Source organism: Rhea americana, unplaced genomic scaffold (assembly GCF_003343005.1).
Source record: "Rhea americana isolate MKP2758 unplaced genomic scaffold, rheAme1 scaffold_33, whole genome shotgun sequence".
Lineage (NCBI taxonomy): Eukaryota > Metazoa > Chordata > Aves > Rheiformes > Rheidae > Rhea > Rhea americana.
In genome coordinates, this window is record NW_028186457.1 from 5412958 (window position 1) to 5431998 (window position 19041).

The window sequence follows — 19041 nt, forward strand, 5'->3', positions numbered from 1 at the left end:
TAAAAATAGAAATAAAAGTAGAGACAAGGCCTAATTTGCCATCTGTTAACTCAATTCGGTCTCTTATAGTCTTACAGCTTTCCAAGCACCCCTCACCCACTAAATAGCTGCTTTTTGATTATGTTCCTCAAGATCACTGTGTTTTCTCGCTATGCTGCAGCTCACCTTGTTATTTCTTCTCTGTATTTATAACCTCTCCAGGTCATTTTCCACTATTTCTATACCAATGACTGTTTTTTGACACATCTCTCCATTTAATATCTTCTGCTAGTTTAATTAACACACTGGTTGCACCTATTCCRAGGTTGTTAATGAAAATATTAAATAAAGCAAAAGCTCGCGTTGCTGCTTGCAGTGCCCCAAACACCTTGCCCCATAGCCCTGCACATTCCCGTTAATGATTACCTGATGCTTACAGTCCATTAGCCATTGCTTCACTCTCGGCAGCACCTTTCTTGTCCAAGCCAATTTGTACTTACATGTCACAAGATTATTTAGGACACCGGGACCGTAATGTTCTTTAAGTGTACGGACCAGTGAAGCTCCATTTTAACCAACCGAGAATCTACCCTTGTGCAGCTCATTATCTTCATCCACTAATGCTGAAACAGTGCAAAGTGATCACATTTGATTTCTTCCTTCTCAGCCCAAGGGTCCCAGCTCAGCTGTCCGTTCCACCCAAGCTCCTTTCATCTCATCAGTGTGTGATTGTGTCGCCTCTCAAATATTCATTTAGATCTGCCTGCACAAGAACACGGACACAGATTGGTTTCAATGAGTTCCCACTGCTGTAACTGAAACCACAACTGGGTCAACCCCATTTGTTTCTCCTGGTTTCATTCTTTACTATGGCCCTGACTCTGCCAAGCTTCTAAGACAGCTAGGATTCAATACCCCACCGATATGCTTKGCTCGATGGGGAAGTCCAGAAGGATTTTATCAGTTGGGGTCCTGAGTACTTACAGGTATTTTCTCATAGGCCCGAATCCAACTGGCCTTTCCCATGTGAAGTTACTGGAGCTACTTGTGTGATTTTAGTGCATTGGAGTTGGTAGCTTAATAGTGACTCAATTAGCTGGGAAGAAATTGGCCTTCTTTCATACGAATGCTTTTGAATTACCTTTGCATTTCAYGGCATTGGGGGTTTGCCCAATTTCCGTGATACTCATAAAGATAATTGGGGTTGTTCATTAGCTGATTCTCACAGACTCTGGGATACAGTCCATCTAGACTCCTTCATCTGTGGATTTTTAGTTTTTTTYTTCCTTCATTCACATGCTTTGTGCCAAATCTCAGGACAACATTAAACCTGAATTAATGAGGATTCCCCTTGCCTACAGGGGAATGCAGGCAGAGCCACTCCTGCCTTCGCCAGACCTACTTTGCATATATAAAGGGYGCAGTGGTGGAAAAGTGGCGACTGATGTAGTGTTGCCACAGTTGTGCCATGGAAGCAGCCAGAATATCTCCAGCAGCCCTGACAACCCTCTCCGTTGCTCTTCAGGATGATGCTTGTGGTCACAGCRCAGGGAAAACCAGCTGGGGTATTTGAACAGTCCTCCCTCGGAGCTGCCAAACAAGTTCTCGAGATTGAGCTCTAGCTCTGAAAACTGACAGAGCTATCTGTATTTCATAGGTATTCAACTGCTTTTCTTTACGATTCTACTAAAAATCCATCATTCGCTAGTGGAGCTACTCTACGGGAATAGCGCTGCAGCTCGCCTCCATGTGTGTCACAAAGTTTATATCTTTTCTGGTACACATTGCTTGTCCATATTGCTCAGCTCCCTGCCCTCATGGCTCCCTTTAAACTCTTCTGCAATCCCATAATTAGTTTCTCCTGCCTGTCTCGGAGGCATTGAGGATTTCCCAGCTTGACTTTGGCACATRCCACTGCCAGTCAGAGCTTCGCAGAGACATGAAGGGAACAACTACTTCGAGCACCTGAGCCAAGCAAGAACCAAGTTAATTTTTAGCAAATGGGGTCAGGGTATATTTGAACTATTCCCATTCTGACCAGTAGAGGGAAGTCACATAAACATACGACAGCGCAGAGCGATTTTATTATTCCCAGTCCTGCAATTCTTCTTTTAATTCTCCTTTTTACAGCACATCAGAGGATGGACAGCAAATAAATGTCAACGCCAGAGAAATTAAGGGAAGCAAAGATTGCAAGAAAAAAGTAACATGAATTATGAGACCAATTATGATAGCTGGAAAAATTAGATGAACTTTTGAGCACATCTGTCTTTCAGGTCTGAAATGGTAGCTCACATGGTCTAAAGCCTGCCAACTTTTTTTTTTTTCCAACTATATTCATTGATCTAATAAAAACAAAGAAAAAATCTTGTCTACCTGCAAACCTGTTTTACTTGTGTCCACCAATAAGGCTAACACAGCTAACTAAGGTTCACTCCAGCATCTGCGATGACAAGCCTAGACTGTGAGAGGCAGAGCACACTGCCATAGCCCTGATGTGACTGTAGAGGAGACACACCTGGTCATACACAGTTGTGTATGTGTCGGAGTCATCAGAAAAGACCATGGCAGGAGGAATACGTAGCATCTRCCTCCACTGTGACTTATAACTTCTCAAGCTGGTTTAAAGAGGAAAACTAAATGTTAATCCCCAAGACTGGGCTCTCTCAAAATGCAGAGGAAAGAGGAATAACATGGATTCCTACTGCAGACTGMGCAGCAACAGCACTGCAAAGTAACGAAGGGCTTGCACGAAGATTGCAGGGAGGAGGAACCGAATTCGACCGAAGGAACATTGCAAGCAGCTGCTTGGCATCCCAGAGGGAGCATTTCCCTTAACCCAAGCAACGAAACAGTCACACCCTCACGAGCAATTTCCCCCTGCTCTTAGATAATGCATCTATAAAATGGAGATATCTGTGACAGGCACCCGGCAGCCTGCTGAGCGCTGCTGCCACGGCGCAAGGACACCTCCAAGAGCTGCACATCACTCCACGGGCATCATCATCATCACAGGACAACCACACCTCCAGGCATGCTTGACTGCTCAATTTGACTCGACCCAATGATACAAAGGGGAGAAAAGGACACTAATAGATTTTGACTGAGGCGCACCACTTAATCCTTTTTTCCCCATCAGTAAGCTCTCTTGCCTTCCCTTCCTAGCAGGCATTATGTAAATTGAGAGTCCCCTGAAGTGATATTTGCAACTGCAGGATCACACAAGAAAGGGCACAATGCTCCTTTGCCAATGCAACCCCCTGCCCCTACCATTCTTTTTCAAATAATACTATACTCATGGTAAGTACTAAAAATATGTACTCTGCCATTCAAGCAGTTTATGTTCTTAAATGCCACTTTGTTCAGGGGAAATAGTCTTTGTTAAACATGAGCTTCACTGGGAACAAAATTTATATTTCAATCTCATTTACGATATATATATACACACACATATTACATTTYTTTTTCCCAGTTGATCACATCAGCTAAATCTCTCTGTAAAATGCCATGCAGCTAAAGCAAATGCTTATGGAAGACCGTTGATGACTTATTGACTATGTTGAGTGTCATCAACTGCTGGCTTTTGTCTAAACTTTACAGCCACTTCCCTGGGCTTGAATAGATGCAGGGTCACAGAACCCATCTATGCTATTTCTTTTTCTTCAGAAAAGAACAAAGCTTCTCTCACAACGATATCAGTGTATGGGCTCTGATGGCTATGAACAAACGGGTTGGCCAATTTYAGTTGAAGTAGCAACATGCCAAATTCAGCAATAGGACACCGAAGCCCTAAGTTTTCCAAGGAAGAGAGAAACAAACATCCTCAGAGCCYGAGGCTGACTTAGACAAACATTTCTCCAGGGGCTTGACGGCAGCTAAACCTCACTTAAACTTGAACCATTGGCTGTCTCCCTGCTGTAAAAAGCTGTGATTTTCAGTGGCAATGAAAATGACCATAGCCAAGGGAAAGAAAAACCATACAGGGATCCATTTCCTCATACCTTGAGCTTCACTACTCATTATAATGTTGGAAGCCACACCAAAGACCTGGGCTATTGTTTTATTCAGAAGGATTATTCTTCCAAATGCAAAATTGTTTTTGTTTCATAGCCCTCCACATTGATATTTTATTTCCATGAATTATTTGGGATTCCTAATGAAATGTGGATCACAGTGCCTGGACTCCTTTGCAGGGGTTATTTGATTTTCAACAGCATTTTTCTCATTTTATTGAAAAAAATTCTTTGTAACTTTTTATTTGTACAGACTCCCAAGCAATGGAGTGAGAACTCTTCCCATTTTGTAAAGGCTGCACTTACATTTGTTGCAGAATTTTGGGCAGGTATAGGACCCAAAGTCCCATCAAGCTAACTTATATTGTTCTGGTGCCCTCCTAGGAACCTGAAGTACCAGGTGACACACTAAACATTTAGTTTCCTGCTTTATTTTCCAAAGCCCACTACCTCAATCAGTTTTCAACTCATCTTCCCCCACATAAATTTGCTCCTTGACATAAATAACTATTATTTTGCTTGAGTACAACCTCAGTGCTGGGCCCTTAGTTTCCATGGCCCTTACCGCAATGATGTCTAGAATACAGGCAGTGCTCCAGTGTTTCCCTAGCTTATTCCAGATATCAGAACAAAAAGCGTTTGACTGTGTGACTCTTGACTAAAGCAGTGCTGAAGGAAGGAAGGGCAGAGGAAGGTCTGTCCAACACAACCGAGAAGCAAATCTGCAGAACCATCACCACGACTGACCTTGCAAACTTACATTTCTCACTGATCACATCTGGCCTGATCCAAAGGCCATCGGCCTTTGGATTTGGACCAATGTGCAGATGCCTTTGCCTGTCCACATCCCGTGTAGAGTGAAAAGTTGGCTCTCTTTATTAGCAGAGGATTTAGCAATAGGAAGAAGTTCAGTCCAAATCCTTTCTCCATGTGTGGCTGTTCCTAGAGTTTCTCATTCACAAGGGCTCAGCCCTGACCCAACATCCTCCTGCTTTTAGTGCAGGATCATCTGGCTTTCCATCTAGTATGATGTTAATAAGTAACTCATATCAGTAAGTCACTGAGTAGCTGAAGCAACATGTTAAAAAACAGGTTCTCCTCTCTGCTTYGATAGTCAGTTATTAACTAATCGATGCGGCAGTACTGGGGAGGTTGTAGGTGGTTCTGTAACCCATCATGCCAAAATGCAAAGAGTAGATAATTTTTATTTCATTATGCTCTTGTTCTGCACAGTCTTCAATATTGTCAGAGTGCTGTATGAACTTTAACCAATTAATGAAACATGAACTGCTTATTAGGTGACCCAAAGGTCTCTCCCCTGCAATCYGTGAATAACAAATCAAAATCAACATGCTGCTGGTAAATGCATATGTATGAAATCTTTTAAGACATCATGGCTAAAATAGCTAATAATAAACCTCTCAGCATCTCCGAGAAAGCAAAACAGGAAGGGAAAAGAAGCCAGGAGAAATAAAGTACTCTTCTGCAAAACACTGCCTAGGCAAGTTAGCATCAACTTAATGATCAATAGGTCACCATTATATACAATATTTACATTTGATCTGCATTAATTCATTGCTGTGCTTGAATGTCCAACAAGCTCATCCCAGCTAGCACTTCCTTCATTAAAATCTGTGTAAAATTCACCTTGATATCTAAGTTTGCAATCGGTGCTGTACATTTGAATGTAACATTGCCAAACCTTCTACTGTGTTCACCTGCTGGTTGGAGAGCAGAGATATTTCAAGATGAAAACCAAATAAAGATGGTTGCAGGAGGCTTAGTATTATCAAAGAATGGAAAGTAATAGACTAATGCATATGCTAAGCCTTCTGCTACCATCATATCACTATGCATTATCATTTTCTGTAACTGAAAAGTAGTCTACACATCATATATTTGCTTAATCTTGGGTTATTAACTCTTTCACTCAAACACACACTGATTCTTTCGCTTTCCTTACCTAAAAAATATTTGGGGGAGTTTTCTTGGCATCTTCTGAGTAGAAGCTTGCTTGGTTTTAAAATCTGGAATTTCAGGTATTTGTACCTTCTTTCATATGCATACRTTTGAAATTCAGATGGGCCCATATCCAAACTCAGTCTAACTCTCATTTTCCAGGAGGAGAATTTTAGCTCCTTCACCATTTGAATGTTAATTGTGTAGCATCACAATAAAACCACACACACTCTTCGAAGGCAGGAAAAATTCCCTCCTGACCCTTACAAAAATCTGCCAGTTATTCCTAAATACAAAGCTAGCTAATAACAAGTTTTGTAAGTAATTACACAGCACAGAGCACAGACAACCTCCCTCTTACTGCACTAACACTCTGTTCTTCAAGGGAACACTGAGGAGTGAAAAAACTGTTATTAAATGAAACATTTTCAGGCAAGAGTTTATGAAAGGAGGGACACTAAAGAAGAGGAATGTAAGAAAACATTCAACAGYGATAGGGGAAAAGGGCTTCACTCGATAAACAGATTTTACCCTTTCTCTAAGTGTATTTGCCTCATTCATCACTTTCTGTGAGAGAGTATCACTTCAAGGTCTTCTTAACAGAGTAGTCCCTTGCTCCTAAACATTTAGTTTTGCTCTGTCCAATGACTGCAGATTTATGAACTCGAACTGTTTCACTTCCTAACGTTCTATAAATAAGTCCCATCTGGTCTATCTCTCCTTGTGTCCAAGTCCCCTCTCCCCCCAGCCTACCTTGTGCAGTCCCAGTTAGCTAATGCTTTCCTTTAAATAAACTAGACTTTTCAAAACTTGATCTAATGCCTAGGCTCTTTATGCCTCTCAGAAGAAGTCTCTAACAGCTGCTTACTGTCACTACACACTACATCAAGTATTCAGAAATGGATCTATCAAAGAGGTCAACTCCCTCCTGATACTACATTAACTAATCTGCTGCCATTTTAATCTTTGTTTGGCTTTCTTACTGCTTCTACTCCACTGCACTGCTTTGCCTAGACACACTGCATTTCATAATCCGTTCAGCCAACTGATCAAGATTATTCTGGAAACATCTTTCTAAATTTTAACTATTCTTCCCATTTTAGATCATCTGATCATGTAGGGAAGCACAGTATAAATCATGAAAAAAAAGCTGATTCAGAGTGCTTTTGCCCATAGAAATAATTTCTATCTTTTCTTCACTGTTTGCTAAGTGAGAAACATGAGGATASTATTGCACACCTTTGTTCCTGCAAGTCTCACCTGAGTCTTCCTATTGACAACTCTTCACGTAACTGAAAGGATTACTCTCATAGCTTGAAGCTTCTAGGATCAGCTCCCAATTCCTTACGTGTCTTACTAAATTACTACCTAGCCCATGTATGCAGAATGTGTAGAATAATGCATTCTGTGAAACTTTGTTAAAAGCTTCTGAAGACCCCAATACATCTGCTGCTTCCCTTCTATATGGATCAATGTTTATTTAATTTAGAAAAGGAATCCAATTTGCTTGACACGCTTTACTTTCCACAAATCCACGCTGACTTGCATTATGATGCTGCATCCTTATTAAACTGTATGCAACTGGAGCCTTACACTGTCAGGAAATGTATTTTTGAGACTGCATTTATAGACGGTGGGATCCTCTGAGGGGCTGCAATGCCCAACACAAGGAATTTGGCACATACTTATTGCCAAACTAGTCTGCTATTTTCCATTTTCCTTTAAAATATCAGAAAAATGTTGACTCTTTTCAAAAAATATAATGTAAGCTYTTTGTTCTGATGCATATTTACATTGCAATCACTGCCATGTATCAGGAGTCTTCTTGAGCCCAGCATTATAAAGTCTCTATGCAGAAACTGTCCCCAGGACCCATGGACTTTAGTCTATGGTAACGGCCCCACAGTTGATCTTTATGTAGGATCTCAGTCAGAATTCCAGCCAGACCAGCAGAAACACACAACCAAAATGTCAACAGCAGAGAGCTATAGGAAGGAGCAAGCAGCTGCTGGCTTTCCTTCTGTTTTGTGTTCATGTCCCAGACAACGCTGCGCACTGCTCCAGCGACCTTAGGCACGCTGTTCCTCCCGGGGTGACGGAAAGCTCTTCCGTCCATCACGCTGCTCAGCCCTCTGATCTCACACCTCACCTGCAGACCAAGGTTCAAACACAGGGAGGTGCCGCTCTTTCAGCGTATTGCCTTTTGCACCCTTAGTCATACCTTCTCTGGATAACGGCCGATGTTCTCTTTAGCAGGCAGACATGTCAAGAGAGTGTGTTACCTCCACACTCATGTCTTCCTAATTTTTCCCCAATTTTGCTGCTGCCATTGAATTTTGCACAGCTGCCTGGAGGATATGTTCTGTCCGGTACTGGCAGAGGGGGCAGAACCCTCTTTCCTTCTCTATTCTATCCAATTTTGCAGTTCCCAAAGTATTTCCAGAATCTCATTCTACCAATCAGCATTTTCCCAGCTATTTGTTCAAGTTTCCATTTTTATTCTTCCTCCCCTCCGTTTCCTCTTACCAAGCACTAACAATGCACTGAGCTGAGCTCTTAGTGAGTTCCTAGAGGACAATTTGTAAATGTATAATGGTAGTAATRGGCTGGAGTATGCTGGTATGTATTCGCCACACGGCCATTTATCAGGGCTGTGAAACAGAACAAAATCCCATTGCAATACGGGACTTTTTAATCCCTTTKTGACAGTACTGCTACATGCACTTTCAGCACCACCAAAGTCCCACTTCAGTCCCACATTAATGCTAACAGCTGGGCACAGAAACACAAGCCTACCCAGTTCAAACCATRACATAAATATGGAAGAGTTCAGGTAGTATCAAGCTGTTTGTGGCATTTCCCATCGAGCATCCTACCTTGAACTCCATGGGGGTGTACTTCTCRTTCTTGGGGGTGGTGTTGCCTTTGTAATGGAGGTGGTTGGGAGTGGTTGGGTGGATAACAGTTGACTCCTGTGACTGCCTCTGGCAGCGCTGGCAGTACACATAAATCACAAACGTTAAGAGGCTAGAGCCAAAGAAACAGGAGACCCCGGTGGCAATCAGATGGATGAGACTAAAACCTGCAAGAGAAATGACAAGTGATGCTATTTTTAAAGAACAGTCTCTTTCCCTCTCCCAGTAAGACCACAGGTGCAAATCCGAGCTATGACATCTTGGGATCAACATTAATAAGCTGTTGAAGCCAGAGTCTTACGTTCTAACATAAACTGACATAATCTCCCCGCAAATCGCCCTCCCCACTGCAGCTCTGCCTTGTGCATTTAACAGGTTCACGCATTGTTTTCTCAAAGCTCCCTCCCTGTCTCTCCTCTCTCCCCACCATTGATATTGAAACTAAACATTATGTTAAGCTGACAGCTAAAGAAATGAGCCGTACAAACAATACACATTAATGGATTCCAAAGCATGTGCGTGTCATGGAAATAAGGGGATAAAAGCAGTGTTTCTCTAAAGGGGAGGAAAAGAAGGGGAAAGCCCTTTTTGCTGGCTGCCCCAAAAGCCTATGGGACTGTGGGAGTCAGGGGGGATGCACATTCCTCCCTGGCGTAATCCAAGTGTGCTCAGCATCCTTGCTTATTCATAGCAGTGTATTGCCTTGGCCACCTCTGCACTACCTTCTGGGTTGTATACCACTAACAGCAAAACAGGGGTCCTCAGGGGAACAAGAAAGATGAGGTGGAATAAGTAAAGGGGAAAAYTGCTTGAAAAATCCCTTCTGTGGTTGTATTTCACAAACTGCACAGATAGGCACGCAAGGCAGGTGCTAGTAGGGTAGCTACAGTGCGAAGATTTCAAAAAGTAAAGCTCCTGGACTATAAAAGCCTCCTACAGAGATCTGTACCCTCCAAGCACAGCAGTAACCCCTGGGAGGAGGTGTGCATCCCATGCGYTGGGAGTATTTAACTCACAACTCTGCCTGGCAGGGGAGGAGAAAGTCATATAACTCTTCGCATTCCTCCCTCACCCGAGAAAGTCCCAAAGCCCATGATAAACCCACCAGCCTACAGATCTCTACCATCAACAGAACAAGGAGTGGGACCTTTACAGCCACCAAGTTTGAGCAATAATCAGAAGCAGTCTTGGGTGGCCTCCGTTTGTGACCCTGCTGTCATTTGCCGAGGGGTTCACAGGAAGAGAATCAGTGATGACGACCCCAAGCGCGAGTGACTTTGCTCTGCCATATAATCTTTCGAGCAGGAACGACAGGGGTCCCAGCGCCCCAGGGCAGCTGTCCCAGGGGACAGCCAGATCGCTTCAGTGGAGACTGCAGCGGGAAAGCCCCATAATACTTCAAAAGCCAATCCATTTGGACAGAGCGCTGCATTGACTTGACTGTGTGCGGAGAAACGGAAGGGACTACTCGGAGAGTGGCTGTAAATGGGGTTCATTCTTAGTCTGATCATGCTGTGCATTTTTTTTTTTTTTGGTGCCATCTTACATTTTAACTGATATGCTTTTCAAATAGAGAATTCTGCCCATCCCTCTAATCTCTAGTTAAAAAATATCCTCCTGAGTTTAATAAGAACAAAACCAATAGAGTCCTACAGAAAAGTAATGCACTTCAATCATAATTACAGTGAGGAGCATACAGAATTTATTAGACTGACAAGCTACATTTATTTTTTAAACCACACTATAAAATTCTATTGCAAGATTACAACTTTCTATTGTGTTTTAGATGATGGTCCAAAAAACCAGCAGAAAGATGGTAATTTCCTATTAAATATTATGAGACTTTTCCAAAAAGACATTTCCTTTCTAAAAACCTCTGCTTGGTTTACCTCACTTGTTAGAGTTAAAATACAGAATATGCAGTCRGTGTTCAGCAAAACCACATGATATTTTGTCACATTCTCCTCCTGCCCAGCTTTGCTTATACTGCAGTTAATGTTTCATTTCACTGTTACATTAGCCTATTCACTACAGTAGGAAATCCTTTCTAAAACATAAAGCTCTCTTACATTTCACTGTCACCCTTGAAAGACCCATCTGATTTTTCAGGTGAGTTTTAGCAGTACCTTAGGGGTAAAATAAAATATTTTATCTACAGCACATTAGTCCCCAGGGTGGAGCCTTTCTGGTTCATCACTTTTGTAATATAGACTTTCTGAGATGCATCAGCAGAATTTCTGTTGATTGGTTTCCTTGCCAAATATTGTGGAACACTATGTGATAAATAATATTAGCCATGGTAAAAATGTAGATTGGAACAGCAAATGCAATCGCAGTAGAAAAAAGAAGGTAATGTGAATACAGGGCATATCAGCAAAGTGCAACTGTAATAAGGAGTCCTGGAACAGAAGAGAGACTTTGCCCCCTCTGGAGAGGGAGAAGTGATGTAGAARGCCAACCATTACATTGTAGGTGCTGAAATCTTAATTCCACTGATTGCCCTGCAGTTACAAACCAAAAGGCCACATTTCCATTCCATGGATGACRTGCTTTTTTTGCCACGATCTCCACAGGCGGAACAGATTTTGGCAGCCTGCAGACTATTGAGGTGTCAGGAAAGCAGGGGTGTGACAATGGTAGGAATTGACATGGTCATTAGTGTGAAACTAGCATTTTTAAATGTCGAAGGAACTTGCCATTTTCTTCAATCTGCATTTTTATCACAGAGGTTCCTAGGCCAGTGGAGAAGTGACACTAATGACTGCATCTTCCAAGTTACATGCATAAAGGAGACACGTCTTCTCTGAGAGGTAAGGACTTCAGTGAAAAGAAGTGGTTGGAGGACAACCATCAACACTAAACTAGTGCTATGAGAGTAAAGGAACTGTYTAAGAGATCTCCATTCACTAAAGTCTTTACAGGTTGTTTAAAAACATCTGCTTCCAAACAGCTGTAGGCTCACAGCGGTGAAATGAGGAATACCCCTTCCTTCCTCCTGAACCATTTATACTGTAGATMGAGAGAGAGAGACAGGTGATGTGCTCCCTGGTAATTAATGACCTTCAGTGCCCAACCCAAACCCTGAAATAAATAAAAATCTCGGAACTGACAACTGGACAGTGCGATAAATTCTTCCAGTTTGACTCAGACAGCAAGACTCCAATGGAATTAAGTTATCAGTGGGATGTGAGCTGTATAGATTAATGCTTCGGTTGATACTGCACAAGGAGAAAAAAAGCTAGGTTAGGAAAAAAATAAGATATATAGTTAGTGGTACCCTACCTCCACAGTTTGTGTTCTCATCAATGCTGGAGGCTGGCAGGATCACTGAACAAAGAAAAGAAGATTGGAGAAAGTTGTCATTTTGCTATCCTTTTGCTTCTTTAAGTAATTAAAACCCCTATAATCTAGACAAAAGAAGCTGCTTGAATGTTTTGCAGCAAGCTAAGAGTCTCTCTAAATTGAATGATAAGCTCAGCATGCAACAAAATCTCATGCAACAAAACTTCTCGAAAGACTTGGCAATTACTTCCAGTACTATTACTTGATCACTGTTTAGCTTCTTCCATTTGGAGAAAGAAGACAGCTGAGAAAACCATGGAAAACAAGATTATCACTCTTTGGAGAGCTCAGATTTTTAAACCGGGGCATTGTAGTCCATAAAAAATACATTTGGAAAGGGGTTCTTTAGTCTAGACATTTGACTAGATTCAATTTCCACAAAACCTAGGTTGGAAGATGCTGGAAGATGAACATTTCTCCATCAGCAATGTTCCTCTGTTAGACCCCTGATTGCTCTCCMCACTTTACACACCAGCTGCCTCCATCTGCCCCACCTTGCTTCTCCACTCCTGTAGCACGCTCCCCTCTGATACTTGAACTTAAGGACCTCCTGTTGCCCACATCCACACCGAGAACAGAGTTCATTTATATAACCCAGCCTGAGACAACCATGCAAGGTTAAAAGCTTCAATTCAAGCAATACTAGTTACTTATTATAGATCTAAGTAATTCTGTTTTATAAGAGACCTGAGCTGTCCCCAAAGGAATGTCAGTTATCCTGTCCTGAAACCARTGAGTATATAGCACATTTGTTAGTTTGCTTGCTTGTTGTTTTAGAGGCATCCAAATCCCATCTACAGTAGGGAAAATCTTAGCTTAGCTTGATAGTCTGGGCATGAGCTACTTTCCTGAATCAGCCCACCCTCTCCCTCCTTGATGACTCTGTACATACCAGGAATTTCATTATACAGGCAATCTTGGTACTGCGTGCTGTTTCCAACACACTGGGAAGAGTCTGGACTGTGCACCTCACAATAACGGCTGCGATACTGGATCCCCTCTTCATTACACAAGCTCCACTCTGACCACTCTGACCAGCCACCTTAAATCCAAGATCAAGACAACACACAGAGAACATCACCAAAAAGGAAAAGATCCCTTGTAAAATCCAAACTTCCCTAATGCTGGAGGGTGTCTAGATCCTGATCTAGCCCTCTCTTGCATACATAATCCAGAAGTCTTCAGTGAATTTGATTCTCTCAACACAAGTAACAGTGCAAGCCATCCTATCCTACTTGTCAAGTTAAGTTGCCTTAATATTGACTAAACCAGACCCTGTGCAACATTGCATAATGCAGAGTTGCCTTAAAAGCTCCTATATCAGCTCCTGGCTGAAGACCTGCAAGGAGCTGGATGGGGCTATGCTGCTTCACAAACTCCAAAGTCTGTAGTGGCCTCCTGGAGTTACCCCAAGCAGCCAGCACAAATTATAGTGGTTTTGTTAAGGTCCCTAAGAAGAGCAGTCAGCCTGCAMTGGATCAGAGAAACACAAAGGTGGTTCAAAAACAACACAGGTCCAAAGGTCTGTCCTTCGAGTTGTAGCACACACTCGTCTGCCATTCTGTGTAAGCCGCAAGAATGAAGGATTGCTCCTTCAGCAACCACACAGATTCTACTTCATGACTCCTTTTTTCTGTCTTGCAGCTTCCACCTTAAAGAACCAAGCTCCTGCTTTTTCAATTACCTTAAATGGATCAGCCATTAACAAGATTTTGCCTGGTCAGCACTGGAATGCCAGGGCATGCTCCAGCAAACAAGTAGAGAGAAAGGTGATGCATTTAATTTGAACACTCGGGTGCCTACTTTTCTTCTGGTTCAATATATATTTACTGAATTGGCAGAGAAGCTTCTAACTGATGGTGTTTCTGATTTATTTTTCAACACTTTGTGGATGTGGCTTGTTCCACCACCACCCAAGCCAGGTGGAGCAGGGATGAGAAACAGCTACCTTCACAAGGGTGTGTGTTGCAGAGGGCCTCCTCAGTGTGCAGACCAATGCAGATATCCTCTCCGCTAGATGGGGCTGGATTGGTGCAAGTCCGTGTGCGCTGGTAGTGTCCTCCTCCACAGGTTGCTGAGCACTGAGACCAAGGAGTCCAGCAAGACCATGCGCCTTTCACTGAAGGATATTGAAAAGCAAGGAGAGGGAGGCACATGTCACTGGTTACTCCTTTCACTGTGGCAAGGCTGGAGACAGCCCCAGCCTCTCACCTTCTAGATCCACTCAGCCCAGACTAGCTAACACTTTCTTSTATTCCAGGACTTTTGGGCCTGACAAAAAAAAAAACCTTTTGTATGCACCCTGTGGATGCAGAATGAAGTATACCTGCACAAAAAGACTCTGCATCATGAAGTGCCCTAATAGAAACTATTCTTTAGGGTGGCAACTTTGTTCTTACACACATTTTATAAAACTGTGTTACTGTTATTACATTGTTTCCTGACACTTCACTTACAGCAGCAGCAGATTTACTTGGGAACAAAACGCTGTGCAACCTAAGTGTACAACCTTGCAACGTTCTGTGGGGGGCCCCAAGTCTTCTAGTCCCAACCCTCAGAAAACAGAAGCTCAGAGGCTTTACTTGAGTACAGTCACGTAACAAGTTAATAATAAATCTAGGGAGGCAATTAAGAGCCCTAGTTTGAACCCCTCTTGTCTGCATACTAGACTATCTGATTTGCGGGTCCACATTACATTACTTCAGGAGATATCTTTAACAACCTGATGACTTAGTGCAAGATAAACCCAGGATTTGTGTATACACATCAAGTGAGGCAGGGAAGGAGGGAGACACAGAGAAATAGGAATCATGCACTTAGATTGTAAAACATCATAGTGTTCAAGGGCAGAAAACAGCACAGAAGAAGGGCACAGACATTAGTGAAAAGCCACTGAGATCTTCCAAAATAGTACTAATAGCTGCCTTTATAGTGCCAGAGTTATTTTCTTTTTATAGGCCACAGAGTGCAATATTTGCCACTCTTGCTATGCCACACATATTCTGATCATCATTCTATCTGCATTGGCATTTTATCTTTGTATTGAGTTTTAATATCATAATAATACTATAATGATACAGGACTTTCRAGTGTAGGCCACAAACTGTATTGCCAGAGGTAGATAAATGCTGAAACTGCAAAGAGGTGAGATGATTTGTCTAAGATCCTTTAAATTTAGGTTCAATGGTTATTACAGAACAAAGAGAAGGATAAGAAAGYGAGAATACAGTTGTCTATGGTCTATTATTACTATTCTGGACCAGAAGYGCAACATAAACATGAGGACAAACTTGAAAACCAGGAAACCAGGCAAGAATACTCCCTGCTGGCTGTGCAGGAAATGGTAACTGATGTCAAGAGTAGATGCCCATCGCAAGAACAATACGTAAGCAGGAGAGGGGGAAGAAACAAGTGTTCACAAGAAGAATCTCCACATCAAGCATCTCTACACAGTATTAAGCCACATTCATTAAGCCTGTCTTCTCACCAARGTGCAGGTGCACCATGATGCCCTCCACTGCTTGAAGCAAAAAATTGCTAGACAAGCCACAATACAACTTCCTTTAGAGGATGTGGCTGTGTTACCCTCTGAGTCTAAACGAAACGTAAGTCACAGCACCAAAGTATGTGTGGGTCACAGGCATGGGTCATTTCAATAGGCTTAAAAAATTAAGGAAAAAAAGAACAAAACTAAGAAAAAAAGCAGCTTGGAAATACKGATTTTGATGTCCCTACCAATAAGATGGGGAAGAACACCTCTGAATTTCATTCAGGAAGATGGTAATAGTTACCTGGGCAGGGATGTGGGTTGCAGTCTTGGTACTCCATCGCTGACCCCACACAGGGCAAGCCACCATTTTTAGGTTCGGGGTTTGTGCAAGTTCTCTTCCTGATCCTAAAGCCCAACTCACAGTCCCTGGAACAGGAGGACCAGGCCCCCCAAAAGGACCAGCCCCCATTGATAATCCGTGCAGAGGTCTTACCAGTCTTGAGGAGGTCATCAACAAGAGCTTCAAAGAAAACAAATGAGACACCAAATGATTATAAATCAGTCAGTTGTTGGCTCTTATAAAAGGACTTCAGCTCATAAATAAATTCAGGATTTGCRTGCCTTGGGGAAGGGTTTCTGTTGAAAGCTTTTAGCAGGAGTTTTGTTCCACTGGRCTGAAGGTAGAAGTGAAATGAAAYCTGCACATACACAAGCTGAATCAAGTAATAATCTTGATAAATGACCTCTCTGGGCAGCAAACTGTGGCAATCTAGGCTGTGCCCTGAGGACACTGCCTTGTATCCCAGCAGYAGCGAAGGGAATTACCCAGAGGCAGTGCACGAGGGGACCTTCAGAGAGGAAGAAGAGTACAGACACACTGCTCTGCAGAATGGCTCTTCTCCTCTTTTCTATGTCCTCATCACTTGCCTGTCCTCTTTGGAGCAGTCTGGCAGTAACAAGAACAAATCTATACACTGCCATAAGCACAGAGCTCTTGACTGTGTTGATCACTAAGTCACAGAGCTCTCTGCAAGCATCCCAGTCATTCTGTAATGACAATAGTTGTACATGCCAAGACTTATGTAGGCACACTCAGGTTTTTGTTGTCCCAAGAGGATTCCCCATCTACCACCAAATCTAGGCTTGGCCCTAAGGTCCCCTGGAGCTGGCAAGACGTACAGTCAGTATCACACACTGCCGAGCCATCATTGGGGCAGAATCGACTCTCAGTCTTCTTCCTCCCAAACTGCAGCTCATGAGGATCGGACAGCTGGGCACGACATGTGTAGCGGAAGCGCTGCTCCTGGCGGGCACCGTTCTGGGTGATGTTGACGGGCATCCAAGGGGTCCAGGGTGTGTTCCGGCGCACCTCCGGGCAACTCTCAGGGTTGCAGGTCTTATATTCCTGCCAAGAAGGRAAAAAACACTCTCTCCTTATTTGTCAAACAGCAACAGTGTAACAGGCAGGGATTCATTTACATCCCAGAGGACCAAAGAGTTCCCTCTGGATCTAAAACTACATCCCTCCACATTATCTGACCTCATAGAAACAAGTCAGAGCTGGGCACAGCACAAAACTCGGGCACTGTGAAAAGGCAGCGGTGGTGCAAACCCTTAGGTGGACCTCAAGGGTGAACTGTGCTTGTTATTCTAATGTACCTCAGATTTGTGTTTCTTTGCTGATTCAAAATCCTGTGGGGTTTGGAAAGCCTCATACACTGTGAGCAGTATAATACTTCAAACAATATATAATGATAACAAYGGACAAGTTAATCTTCTGCTATGGCTCTGAGATGCTATTGCCAGGCCAGTCTACAGGACGCTCAGGAGGACAAAATCTCAGTAAGGTTTATTCCTTGCAAAGTTTGTTGTTTTATTTTTTAAGGTGCTTTTAGAATAATTTCTTTTTGTAGCTATTTTTTGTTTAGACGGTTTTTTTAACTCTCTAATGAGGATTATGAACCATTTGCCATCCTTGGTGTAGACCAGAGCAYCCACTGAGTCCAGCCAATATTCCAGCTGGAAGGGCATAGAGTGATTTGAGGTTTTCACAATTTTCTCCACCAGCGAGAGAAATTCCAGTGAAAAACATCAAGTTCTTGTTTAAAAATAAATAAATAAAGCAATCTCTTCTGGCAGAGGAAAGGAAATGTAATGCTTCAGGACTTTATGATTCTAGAGTAAATGCCAAACAGTTTGTGAACAGATGGGAGGTTCCAGATCAAATCTGCTTACACTGGAAGAAAACTCTCCATAAAAATAATTAAAACAGCTGCAGGAAGCAGCTGCCAGAATGGGAAAGTGAAAAAAAATATAGAGAAGGGATAGCCATTGCCTCACTTGTAGGTTAACTGCATGTTTGACCTGCTGTTTAGCATGAGAGTGAGACTGATTTCTGATGCCTGTCGGGCTTCCGTGACTCAGTGGTATCATCCCTGGGGAAGAACAAAAGGTGGAATGATCTCAGGTAAGCTACATGAGGTATCTAAACCTACAGAAGCCTAGCATGCAAGCCACTCCTTACCTGTACACACACACACACACACACACACACACACACACACACACACACACACACCAACTTCACTGAGTTCTGCAATCTGCCACCTCTTTACTTTCCGGTTCATTTGAGTATATTCTCCAGCAAGGGCTAAGGCTAGCACTTTCTTCTAGCTTGAGAAGTAAAATCAAGATGGAAAGAGGAATTAAATACCAAGTCCTTGGAAGCTAAATGTCAATAGGTGCCCTATACAAAACGTCGATAAATAATACATACCACAGCACAGCCTGGACATGTATTTCCATTTTCACAGGACCTCTGTCTTGAATGTATGCCTCCACCACAATTCACACTACATTTATTCCAAGGACCCCATGAAGACCAAAAAATTGGTAATGGGCATGGACTATTCTCATTACAGAATCTGAAAGAGGAAAGCACATTGCTCAGAAAAAGTCCATGTCAGCACATCCCAGGGAGAAAAGCACAATGGGTGCAAATCTAGACTGCATACTGCATTTGGGTGCAATTCATGCTTGCATAGAAATTCAGTAGAAGYCAGTTATATTAGTAATATTCCTGTTCACAGCAGAGAACTGTATCCTTTACACAGAACCAGGAGTGGTTAACCAGACAGTAAGGCTGAGCTCACTTACAAGGTTGGAGCAAATGTTCAAGATAAGGCTTGTGAAAGTGCTCTTAAAACTTTTACACACTGAATTTACAAAAGAGCTCATAAGCTGGAGCCCRTGTATCTCAATGAGAGATATTGAATGGTAAATGTTTTGAAACTCTGGCTCTTATTTAGGTAACTAATGGGAGCTCAGCTCATCAACCAACTGC

At 42.6% G+C, this 19041-nt stretch overlaps 1 protein-coding gene across 3 annotated transcripts in view; it reads right to left on the reverse strand.

Annotated features, from left to right (window-relative positions):
- SEMA5B (semaphorin 5B) overlaps positions 1-19041 on the reverse strand; it is a 185624-nt gene that overhangs the window by 10070 nt on the left and 156513 nt on the right. For all 3 annotated transcript variants that reach the window (XM_085311013.1, XM_085311014.1, XM_085311016.1), the window contains exons 15-21: positions 18475-18622; positions 16878-17103; positions 16000-16218; positions 14157-14327; positions 13101-13250; positions 12149-12193; positions 8828-9033 (exon numbers count right to left, since the gene is read on the reverse strand). In XM_085311013.1, coding sequence (XP_085167139.1) covers positions 8828-9033; positions 12149-12193; positions 13101-13250; positions 14157-14327; positions 16000-16218; positions 16878-17103; positions 18475-18622 — 1165 coding nt within the window. The remainder of the gene's footprint in view (positions 1-8827; positions 9034-12148; positions 12194-13100; positions 13251-14156; positions 14328-15999; positions 16219-16877; positions 17104-18474; positions 18623-19041) is intronic.